The 12,382-nt window shown below is 41.3% G+C and overlaps 1 protein-coding gene across 3 annotated transcripts in view; it reads right to left on the bottom strand.

Moving 5' to 3' along the window:
- The window catches only part of arhgap29a (Rho GTPase activating protein 29a), a 30,909-nt gene that overhangs the window by 7,844 nt on the left and 10,683 nt on the right, over positions 1 to 12,382 (bottom strand). For 2 of the 3 annotated variants that reach the window (XM_005461403.4, XM_025910558.1), the window contains 11 exons: positions 8,986 to 9,129; positions 6,058 to 6,154; positions 5,657 to 5,729; positions 5,115 to 5,175; positions 4,554 to 4,700; positions 3,580 to 3,644; positions 3,371 to 3,481; positions 3,174 to 3,254; positions 2,505 to 2,687; positions 2,129 to 2,266; positions 1,786 to 1,976 (listed from right to left, as the gene is read on the bottom strand). In XM_005461403.4, coding sequence (XP_005461460.1) covers positions 1,786 to 1,976; positions 2,129 to 2,266; positions 2,505 to 2,687; positions 3,174 to 3,254; positions 3,371 to 3,481; positions 3,580 to 3,644; positions 4,554 to 4,700; positions 5,115 to 5,175; positions 5,657 to 5,729; positions 6,058 to 6,154; positions 8,986 to 9,129 — 1,291 coding nt within the window. Of the gene's footprint in view, positions 1 to 1,785; positions 1,977 to 2,128; positions 2,267 to 2,504; positions 2,688 to 3,173; positions 3,255 to 3,370; positions 3,482 to 3,579; positions 3,645 to 4,553; positions 4,701 to 5,114; positions 5,176 to 5,656; positions 5,730 to 6,057; positions 6,155 to 7,091; positions 7,402 to 8,985; positions 9,130 to 12,382 lie in introns of those variants that run through there. The other variant, XM_005461404.4, reaches the window with a different exon arrangement.

Raw genomic sequence — 12,382 nt, 5'->3', positions numbered from 1 at the left:
TATCCTAGTTATTTAAAACTGTTATATGTACAGTTGTTTACATTGATCTAATTAATAATATGTAGATCAAAGTATCTCCCCCCTCCATAAGGGACTATTACACCCCAACATTTATCCCCAGAATAGGGAAGTTTTCAGCTTTCTGGCTGCCAAATTATACTGTTAGTCCCCATACAAAGTATAAATATCTAATACCTACAGTATTATATTTCAGGATTCCTGTGTAGCAGTAAGACCACTGACTTCAAGACAATTTTAAGCTCACTCAACATCCACATTTCCTTCTCTGCTGATGGAACAAATTTCAACTTACAACTGTAAATCTCATCAGTTTTGATAAGATCCACAAATGATCAGCCAATCAAAGACACCAGTTATAAGTATAATGACAACTAACTGACACAGATAAGCTTGGGAATGGCATGTGATGCCATCCATTGTTAGGCTAAGTATCCAGCTGCATCTAACAATATACAATAAGTAGGTCACGGGTCTATATTTAACCTTTTGGTGGCCACTGCAGTGGGTGCATGTGAGAGCATATGAGTGCCGGTGTGTGGGCCTAAGTTTCATTTCCTCTTTCCCAAGCTGAATTCTTTTGATCAGAGGGATCAGAGGTGGGTGTGGTGGAGGCAGGAGAGCGGGGGTCGTGGAGGGAGAAAACTAAGCGAGAACAAAGCACACTCTTATTTCCATCTGTCTGGTATTTGCGTGTGTGACCCAAAACCCACGTCAACAAAACTCTTTGAAAAGGGAAACCATCTATTTTTAACCATAGCCTTCAAAAGAAGTCGATACTACATTTGCCTAATTATGAAGTGACCAATGTGTGTGTCATCTTGGTCAATCAGACTTTGTGTGTACATGAGTTTAATGGTGCTGAAAATCTTCAAAGAGCAATGTTTCCCCTTGTGTGAGTAACATGCAGCAGTGACCCCTAGAGACATTAGGCCAGCCATAAATGACTGAGACAGTGGCACAGCTCAAAATAAGAAATAAGAAAAAGTGGGCATACATTTGGTAAATAAACTAATTAATCTTTTAATTTTGTTGTATTTTTTTTTTTTTGCTGTGGCTTCTCCACCCGAAAACTAATGCTAGAGGAAACCCTGACGGGGTTTAGTAAACTGATGTTAAGCCCACTGGCCCAGCTCCTTTCTCCCGTGACCACAGTCATTTCCGCAGGAAGCCCCGGCCAGCGCGTTGTCACGACTGTTTCAGATTTTCCAAAGCAAGCTGTCTGACTCTGGAACTCCACCTATCACCGCTAAAGTATGTGCAGTCTCAGACAGTAATAGCTACAGTACTATATTTATTTAAAACAGTTTGTTTAACGTCAGTGGAAATTTACAGTTCCAACAGTGAAAATTTGAGGTGTTGAAACAATTATTTGTCAAGACAAAATGTAGAGGCAAAAGCATTCAATTCAATTCACATAGCTCCAGGAAAACATGGTTAATATAAACAGAATTGGTCCCAGCACAGTACCCTGCAGAACTCCATTGCATGCATCCTACTAAAAATATGACAAACCTTCTAAATGATGCTGAAATTAAAAGGCTCTTAGAGCTAAATCTTTAAATAAATAAATAACCCCCCCCCATAACAAGTAAAAAACACATTTTTCCTTTAGATAGGTAAGGTAATTTGATTACCTTAAAAAAGCATCACATTTTAATTTAATTCAAATGTCCAAATAGCTGAACTAAATTTAAACACCTGTTTAAAATGACAAGCTCTTCACATTCACATTCAGACAGCAACCAAGAGGAAGTGACATCTCACCCTGTGTTTTGTGTGACAGGTGAATCCAACGAGTGACACTCAAGTCGAGGCGCATCCGTAGGTAAACTCCTGACAAAGTCGATGTAGCGCTGGCCAGGCTCGTACAGCTTGGCATTTTCACACAGAGTCTGGTGGTTGACAGGTAGAGACACAACCTGGGCCTGCTGAAGCTGGAACCAGTTGACGGTCACCTGAAACAGGGACATATCATTCCAGTGAATGATGATTCAGCAACTTTGAGCCAGTGTTAACTTATCAGTCGAGGTGTGCATTATTTCTACCATTCAGCCTGGTTTCAGTTTAAACAAACATGTCTTTAAAGACTTAACGTATTTCAACTTACAGCCTTGAGGGTGAGGTCACACTGGGAGACCATCTCTCGGATCTGAGTGATGATCTCATTCTTGGTGTTGACCAGTTCGACTCTCTTCACCCCCACATCAACCTGACAAGCTTTGCAGTGATCTTTGGCCTCCTCGGCCTGCCAACAGAAAGAACATAAATCATTGAAATTTCCAATTATAGTGATGGATTCAAATCTGAGGAAAAAACTAGGAAATATACGAACTTTAATGACTAAAAGCTGATTGTCATGTTCCAAACAGAGACTAATCATTTGTTCCTGAATGGCAACTGAAGGCTTTATAATCACAAGAAACAAATTCACTGATATCTAAAATGGATAAGTTAGACTGATTAGGCTACAGGTGATGCTCTACCTTCTGCAGCGCCTCCTCCTCCAGCCTACGCCTTTTTTCTAGCTGTTTTGCCGCTGCCGCTCCCCCTCCCCCTCCAGTCTGCTCCTCCTCCAGCCGACTCGTCGACACCTTGGCCTTCTCGTATTCATCCTGTCGCTGGGTCTGCAGGAGCCGGGCCTTCCTCAGAGCCGTGTCTGCTTCGTGCTGCAGATGTACACATATTAGTTTGAGTCACACACAGATGCATGCTGTGCACAACGCAAATGCAACCACAGAAAAAGATGGCTTTTAAGTTTTTGATAACATGCAATAATTGCTATAAAGATACAATTCACAAACAGATTTGCAGAGATAATTCCTGTTCAGTAACATTTCTATTATGGTGTCCAACTACAGAGTTTAGGACTTTGACTGGTGACATTACTTTCATGTTTAATAGCAGGTCATTTACAAATAACTAACATACTTTCATAACTAGTCACTAGATTAGTGTCTCTCAAGCCGTCATACGTGCAACAGAGCACTTGTCTTGGCAGGTTGAAAACAAACTATTTGTCTGGATTTGTATATCGGGCTGAGTCACTTCAAGAGCATTGTTGGGCTGAGACCCCAGGTCAATGAAGCTTTTGATTCAGTGTGCATTTGTGTGTGGTCCTCTTAAAAGTGCAACCTCCGGGACTGTCGACTCACCATTTTCTTTTGCTCTCTCTGCCACTGCTCCTTGACCTCTTTTCGCAGTTTGTCCAGCTCATTTTTTCTGGCCAGGAGAGGCTGGAAAGAAACACAGAAAATCCACACCACACCCACCACACACACAAAGCAGTAAGACCACTTGTTTCCATCATACAACCCAAGAAAAAGCTAGATTCCATCAATGCAGCAGTTACCTGCATGAATTTGTTGCTTTGGAGTATTGCTGCAGTTTGAAGAATCAGCTGGCTATACTCGATGTCATTTTTGAAAGCTGTCATGTAGATCTCACGGAAAGGCATGAATTCCTTGAACGAGGCAGAAGAGGTTTAAATCTCAATCCCTAACATGTGTGAGATGTACACGATGCCGATGTAAGTCCAGTTAAACTGTAGCATCAACCTACCTGTTGACTAGCAAGCATCTTAGCAGTCTCAGCCATCTTGGCGTAACTCTTTGCACACTCAATATCTGCAAAAGGACATCAAGATTCAAACAGGTTCAAATAGATTAAACAAACATAACAACACAACATGCTTTCTGCTGGCTCAAAAATGTATATTTTATTTAAGAATCTTTTATTTTGAATTAACAATTGGATCTCAAACTAAATTTTGAGGCATTAATGCTTTCTAAATCAACAGCACATTGTCCTTAATTCTGATAAAAGATAAATCAGTAAAAAAAAAGTGTTTGCAGTGTGTTTAAGAAAAGAAGCTGATAAAATATGGACTGTACAGCTTGACTGAGCGCTCTGTGTCACAGGATAAGTGAAACCATTCATTAACCAATCTACCAAACAAAAGTTTGCACACTACAAACTCAACCTTGAGCATGAACAAGACTTCATTGTTTCACGTCCAGCTCAGGTGATCACCATGGTTTCCCTGGGAACTAGCCTTTAATAAATCACCACACTGTCCACTCACTAAAATGATGTGTTTAGCTAGAAAACGTGCAGCACAGTTATCATTGACATTTCCCAGTGATCTTGTAATGGAGCTACTTTTAAGATCAAGTGGACAAATTAACTACTAAGATGGCTGAGACTCCATTAGTGTAGCTTTGCATGATTCAAGTTCATATTCATTAATGCTGAAAATTATTATTCATCATATAATGCCCCTTTTGAAGCCCCTCGGCTCATCTACTGTCCAGAACAAGACGTTTTAGTTCCCATCGTCATAAAAAGCTAATGAAATGATCTCGTATGGCAACTAAAGAGTCAAGCACACGACCATGGTCCATGACACCAACCCATGACATCATTTTGGATTCTCATGAGGTACTTAGGTGTTACTTAGTGACTTACTACTTAGCTGCTGCCTCCTAACAGTACTTCAGAATTGGTCTTATGAATCCACCGGTGTCATAACTCACCCATATTGAGACGCTTCTCCACCCATGCCAGCAGCTCTTTGGTATACTTGGACCACGCCTTGGCGTAGGCCAGTGCTGACTCCACTCCGCTGTCCTGCTGCTGCAGTGTCCTGTCAACCTCTTCGGCCCGAACTGGTGGAGAAGACTCTTTGATGAGCCACGAAGAAAAAAAATTCAAAAAGAAAAAAAAAAAAAATCACATGAGGAAGCGTGTGCAACATGATCCCCACCAACCAACCAACCCACATCGAACATGGCTCGATGGACTAGGTGCATGTTTAGCAACATCTATGACTGTGAGTCAGCAGGAAAAAGCCCATGCTGACCTTGAGTTAGCAAGATGTGGGCTAATGCCATTTGAAGGGAAGTAATGATGACAGCAGAATGACCACATGCATTAATACAAGAATAAGGTGACTGGACATAACTGTAGACAGACCCACAGACACAGACATGCCAGAGAGAGGCACCAGAAAAAAGAATCAGTCTCTCCCCACCCCTGAAACTTCCACACCGAAGAACAGTACAGTACAGTAGCTGTGTGTCAGTGATCAGCCTTACCTGGCGGATCATCTTTCTCAAGACCGGATCCTCCAGATTCCACAGAGAGGTTCTCAAAAGACTGAAAAACAAACCAAAAAAAATGTTTTTGAATAAATAAATACGAGACATGGGGGAGGTGCACGAAGGGCGAACTTCCTTGTCAAAGCAGAGGACGCTCGGCTAAAACGCTTAAAAAAGGCTTATCAGAAACTTGGCTTCCTCCTTACATCAGTTACAAAACCTGCAGTGGGAAAACAACAAAGCATGACATCAATTCATCATTTGAAGAGGCCATTTCAGAATCATGCTTCAACCTGCAGGTATGTTGCTTCACCCCTGATCTCTGCTGGGCAACTTTTCATATCTTATTTTTGACAATTCAGGGCCAGAAGCCAACATCGTACCCTTAACAGGAGAGTCAGTGAACTGATGATGAATGTATGTTTAATAACGGCGCCCATATTCTAAGGTACGAGTTTCATTTTAAATCTTAAATGCAGTTCTGGAGGATGTTTATCAGGAAATTAATGCCTCACTTTTAAATATTGCACTTCTCTTACCCTGCTCCTCTTAGTCAGGGGGAGCCCCAACACTGATCCATTCTCTACATCTCCCATAAGGAAGTCAGACACTCTGAAGAAAAATGAAACAAAATAAAAGAACAGTTGAGTAAAGAATGAAAAGCACAAAAAGAAATACACACAAAAACACGACTTAAATTATGTTCGGGGGGTTTATTTAGCAAAAAAAGGGTTTTTTATCTGCACTCACAAAAAACAACTTATAGTATCCTTCTTTTATTTTTCCTTAGCTCTTATTCTCTCTTTTTACACAAGATTAATAAATATCGGCTGGCCTTCATCAGCTGCGTGCATATGCAAACTAATTGAACGCAGTAACAAACATCATCGAGTGAAATGAGCCGTGGAAGGAGCAATCAGAGTAATGACATCATACTCACACATTGCCAAAGGTGAATGCCAATGTGTCGATAGCGGCGTAGATCTCTCCGAAATGCTTATGTTTGTTGTCTTCGTTCACCTCCTTAAAGTTCACTCCTGTCAAATTATGGTGAAGTAAGACTGAGTCAACTTTCTGTAACAACCCCAAATCCTGCATACTGAAGACATCCTGTGTTTAAGGGCACAATCACAAGATATGATTCATCATCCTGTGCATGACGTTAAGAACAGAGTGAATGAAAAGCTCTTCTGACTCAGACTGTACTCCTCAAAAGCTCTGAGAGCTAGAGGACCGTTTGTGTGTAGACCTTTTAGAATTGAGCAATCCCTCTGAGGCATCCAAAAACAACTTTATGTTAAATCAGTGAAGATAAGCAAAGACTGTAAGTGTGTATATTTGGCTGTAATCTGCTCTTGCAGTAGTTTCCTGCTGAAAATCTAAACACAGTGATGACTGAGGACAGAATGGAGGAAAAACACCAGTGTAAATACGGCTGTAATCAGTCTTCACAATAAACTTCCTGGCCGGACTGAGCAGAGGGAAAATAAACCAGGAGAGAGATGCTCAGAAATGAGACCAAACACCCAGCAATAAATCAGTGATGTCACTGGTCACTCAGTCTTTCCTTTCCAATAGAACAATGGAGATTTCTAGAGTTCAAAGACTTTCAGACATTTTAAATAGAAAACTAACAGAGTTCACTTGTTTTCTATTAGCTAAGATCAAAACCTACATCAATGTCTTGAATTTTGAACATTAATCCCAAGATGGGACAACTTCAGAATTTCTTGAACTTTAATAACTTCTCAAATCCTGAACGAAAACTAGCCTAAACTTCATCCACACCTAGAGTCCTATATCTTCCACCCAGTCTCTTAGTATCTGTTTCACATAATGCAAACCACCTACCAACGCCAACTATAGACCTTCCCAGTCTTCTCAACTGCTATTACATATTGCCTCGTACCTCAAAATGTTTTCAGAAGGTGTTGCTAAAGAAGCACACAAGTGACAAAACCAGCAATTACCTACCTCAAAACAAGTTTCTTTCCCGCCTTGTCCTAAACAGATATAAGCCTTGTTGATCATGGCAATCAACACCTACTTAAGACTTCTTGGGAGAAGCCTTAAACAGGACACCAAAATACTTGCAAATTTAGCTGGTCCAAGAAAAGGACTCCTTTGACCAACACAAGGAAAGATTCACCACTGAAAATAAATAAAATAAATCCAATGGGGGGGAAAAAAGTCTTCAAATGAAATTAAAAATTTGATTTTAACAGGGTGTCTCCAAGCCACCCCCAGCAGTTACCACCATTCAAAGTATACAGCTCTTGTGCTTTCCCATCCCCTCTCCCGCACAGCCCCTACCCCCCAACAGGACATCCTGAGGCTTGCTGGAATACAATGCCAGTACTTGCTCAGGCCCCAACCAGTGGTCCAAATGTGGAAGTTACATCATCAGAGAAAAATGGTATTGTTTCACTCGAAAAGCACAACACTCTCGAAACATTCATCAGTAGCAGAGTCCTGTGCTGCAATTAAGGAATCGGAAGCTCCAACAGAGAGTAATTGAAGACGTACTGAGGTATGCGAAGGAAACAGAGTATCACAGGGTGGGAGGTTCAATTTTCCACCAAAACAACTCTTTGACGTAGGGTCAGGGTGCACTTAAAGTAGAAATCCAAAACAAATTGCTAGTTTTGTCTCATATGAACAGTAAACCTTTACGTTATTGTGTGAAACATCAGGCTTGGTGGCTCAAAAACAACGGAGCACAGTTGATAACACACTGGCACCGTCTACATCTCTCTTTTTTGGGGGGTGGGGTATCAAGAAGTGGACAGTTCTGGCCACCTAGTGGTAGAAAGATGTTACAGCACTTCATATAGTTATGGAAAGAACAAGTAATTACTGTGTTATAATATCTAGTATTCACTATAGGAACTTCCTCTGAAATAAAAAAAAATAATACCATTACTCAGAACTATTTAAAAAAATACTTATGAATCTTTCTAATGATTAATGCAACATAATCACGAGCATTAATAACAATGTTTTTACAGAATGACTATTAAGCTCTCAAATCCAAGCCTTCCTCACTGACAAAGTGCTGCTTTTTTGTCTCGCTTGTGCATCGACATGTTTCAGTGCCACATAAACACTCAAGTTACTGCATGAAAGACAGGACTTGCAAGCGCTTATTTTTTGTGGCACACATATGCACACGCCCAAATGTGTATGGACTCATTCCAAATATTTCAGCTAAAGGTGAAGCCCATTCACATTCACATGCAGAGCCTCCTCAGGCCTCTCCATCATGTCACCATTCCTTACAAGTAAAAGCTTTTTATGCAGCCCCTCTCTGCCCCTCTTTGCAATGCAAATTGAGACGAGGTATACTTTAGGGATTGTTGTGTGGCCGCCAAGTTAAGAACTGACCTGCATGCCAGATCATAATCTTAAAGAATGAGCGACTGAAAAGGATTCCTCTGTGCAGTTCCCACTGGACTGGCAGACAAAGCACAAAGGACACCCGCTTCTCCCCTGCATCTTCAAGTATCAGGTACCTGACTCCCAAATATTATTTTCTTAGTCTCTATATGGGGGTTTGAAACACACGCTGCTGCATACAAAGCGCTCGAGCGACTTCTGAAGAAATGTGTCACTTTGAAGCTAAAAGACAACTCCAGAGAAGCAATCTCTGGGAAGTTCTTTAAACCAGGATTGGGAAGACTGTATGAGAGACAGGACGTGGTAATAGTGAATGCCCAGCAGAGAAGACTATCAAGGGAGAAGGGAGGATTAGATAAGCAGAGACAGAAAACAGACTAAAGGAAGAGTGGAGGAGTATCTGGCATGTTTTACAGGAAAGCCGAAAGTTATGAGGATGAGCATTTAGGGGGAGCTGGTCATCTTGGCTCACCTTTGACCGTGGCGATGACGGTTCCAGCTGTACTGAGGATATCCACTGAGTTGAGGCTCTGGTGTTTGCTGATAATGGCCTTCAGGACTCGTAGCAGCTCACCGAGACGTTCGTGGACCGCGTGGTGAAGACAGTCCTGGTGCTCTGGAGATTGTCAAGACAGTTAAATAATGCTTATTGCACACATTTTCCACCCAGTCAGAAAGATATGCTCACATTTAGTCCAGACTGATGGGAAAAGGAATCCCTTAGCCGTGTCAGTATGCCACATTTTTTAAACATTTAGTAGGAATATTTTCAATTTGAAAGTATATATAGCTTTGGTATTGTACTTAAGGCTCATATTATTCACTTCTTAAACAAATCCCCTAATAAATCAGTAATAATCTCTGCACATTTTAAAGCTGAAGAACTCAGACTCCTGATTTATAGAAATATATGGAACAAATTTGAGAAAGGGCAATTATATTAAACATTTTGGCAACATTCTATCAAATGATAGAACTGACATATTATACAGCTAGTGGATTATCCATTAGCCTTGTTAACCTTTCACCAGTAAGATAAGAGATCATTGGCAGTGTTGCTCCGTCTCAGTGATGACAGGTCATATGCTACATGATACTGTAGAAGCCGGAAAATTACAGGTTTCCAAGGTGCCATTTTCTGCTATGAACTGTGTCCGCAGGCCCACTGTGTTTCCAAACAGAAGTGTATCAAACAAAATGGTATCACGTTTTATAAACCCGGAACAGATTAGACCTAGGACCCACCAATTTACATACTGGTGACAAGATAACTATGTGACATTCCACCTTTATTGGTTAAAAACATGGCACGGTTTGAGTTCTCCTAGTAGCCTGTCCTGGCGATTGCACCATAAAGTGGAGGACGGCAGAAATGCAACACACGAATCCAACTGCTATGTGCATAAATAAACAAGACCTACTATGGTCTTTTAGCAATCATCAGCCATCCAGCAAGCGAACCAAAGAAAACACGGCATCTCAGGTATGTGGTTCTCTGTACTGCACGTGACTTTACAAACAGTGAGTCACAACCATTAACAAGGGGACAAAATGAACTCTGTTATCATCTAACCTTGAAAACGTGCTCTCGGCTTAGTCAGAGTGAGATCATGAATAGCGCAATGCATTAACTAAGGTAGGTAAGGCTGAGGTATTTTTGCTACTTATTGGTAACATACAGTGGAGTGTGACCAGACTGCTGACACAACATGCATGGGTGGCTTTCTTAGAAATAACCAGTACAAGAGGGTAGACACATCTCCCTCTGTTCCCTCACTCATGCAAACACAATATACACGCATACTCACATAATTACACTTGTGATCTAGATATGCTGAGTCCTAAACTATAATCACACTAAATACACAGGAGGCTGTTTGGGAGGTTGTTTTGATTTCATGTTTTAAATGTCATATGACTTCACTTTAATAGTCGTTTCCAGGTCACATATCTTTGCAGCCAAATACAGGTTAAACGAAAACACACACACAAACATACACACACACACAAACACACACACACAAAAGACACAGTCGGTCAAAGCCACATTTTGTGCTGACGATCACCCCTGGATTACCCTTCATGGAAATGGGGATCAGAAAGACTTTAGCTGTCTCCCGTTTTTTCTTTTATTCGTTAGCTCTCTCTTTTGGAGTGGGACAAATAGTGCCGCCAGTGGGGCTAATAATGCTAGGTCTTTGTGGCCACCGTGACAATACTAGCTGAGGCCTGAAATGTAAATCCAGCCGACTGACCAGTCTGTGACAACTTCACAGTGATCAACAGTTCAGGTAAAACATGTTTGAACAGAACAGCTCTGACATGCAAAAATGTCTATATATTCTGCTGCTTTACTGGGAACTTTATGTCCAGCCGACTAGACTGTTGGGAAATAAAGACAACAAGCGGCAACTCAAGTAAACGACAAGCACACACAAACCAATTAACCAGCAAAAGATTGCTTGTAAATAACAAAATAAGCAACTCATTACCAAAAACGATTTCATGAGGTAAGCTCAATCACAACACGGTTTCACTACCACAGTGAAATGGTAGTCCATGCCAACATGCTTGCTCCTTCGATTTTGCCAAAAGCTTCTCCACAGGACCTGGAATCCCATCTTTATCCATGGCAACCATCCTCATCAATCTTCATCAGATGCCATGCGCAGCTCCTTCCAGTGCAGAAGACCTGGTGGGTTTTGAGGCCATAAGCCTCTTGTCTTTTTTGTTTCACCTGCCCAACTCCACACGAGGCAGGAAAAGGAGCTAGTGGTGAACTTCTGGCACAACCACACATCGTAATAAGACAGTTCTGCTATACAAAACTTGACAAACTTGAGAAACGTTGTTTTGTAATGGTCCAGCAACTACTCTGTTGCTAAAAGTAACAGTAAAAGTATTTTTTAATGTATATTTTTTGCTATTTTTATCCCTGATGGTAGGGGTTTTCCCACAACCTCTTTCTGTCACTATCTTGTATGATAAGGGTTAACGTTTACAACAAGCTTCAACCCTTAAGCCCTTAATGGGTCCTGGTCAGTTTAGATCCCATTTATGGACATTATCCTTTGAAAGACAACATACACACAATGGACTAAATCATCCCCACAGAGGCAAGATACCCTATTCATCTACCAAGTAACTGGATCCCGAATCCTGAAAGCGTCAAGCTTGGGGAGCCTAAAGGTTTATTAAGGACAAGCCTAAAATCATGAATGCCCACAAGACAGAGGGTCTTCCTTTGCAAAGCTCCATGGGCTTCAATCGTCAATGGCGGCTGTGTGGCCTATTGGAAAAAACCTAAATAGAGGCTAATTAGCAAGACATTATGGCTGCATCCACCAGCCCAGCATGACACAGGATAATGTACAGAGACTGATTATTTAACCCCTAAACTGCCATTCTGGTTGGAACACAAAGAAAAGGCTGGTTCCCACTGCAGAGTGCCTTTTAAAAACAACAAATCGGCAGAGGTATTGACAGTGCAGCGATGTTGCAAATAGTTGAAGGATTTCTGAAGACTGGCAAAAAATAAACAAGCCTCTGGGAAGTTGATTCTGTTTCCCCCCGGGAAATCTAAGGACTCTGGAGTGAGGACTTGTTTGAGTACCAAAAACTCCCCATTGTCCATGGCAAACAAGTGGGACTGGTCACCTCATAAGCCTGCTACATGAAGCATTTATGGAACATAAATCACAACAAAGGCTTTCCACAGGAAAGAAGGAGTGGAGTTTGTGCTTATCTTTGTCCAAGTGTGACAGTTAGCAGAGGAAAGATTGTAAGGAGTAGTAGGGGAGGAGTTTTAGTTTGATGGGAGCCAGAAAAAAAGGGGTGGGGTGGGGGGGTTGTGTGTTATTTGGGGTAGT

The sequence above is a fragment of the Oreochromis niloticus genome, linkage group LG9, assembly GCF_001858045.2.
Source record: "Oreochromis niloticus isolate F11D_XX linkage group LG9, O_niloticus_UMD_NMBU, whole genome shotgun sequence".
In the NCBI taxonomy this organism is placed as follows: domain Eukaryota; kingdom Metazoa; phylum Chordata; class Actinopteri; order Cichliformes; family Cichlidae; genus Oreochromis; species Oreochromis niloticus.
The sequence above is the reverse complement of the archived record's forward strand: the minus strand, read 5'-3'. Positions and strand labels throughout refer to the sequence as shown.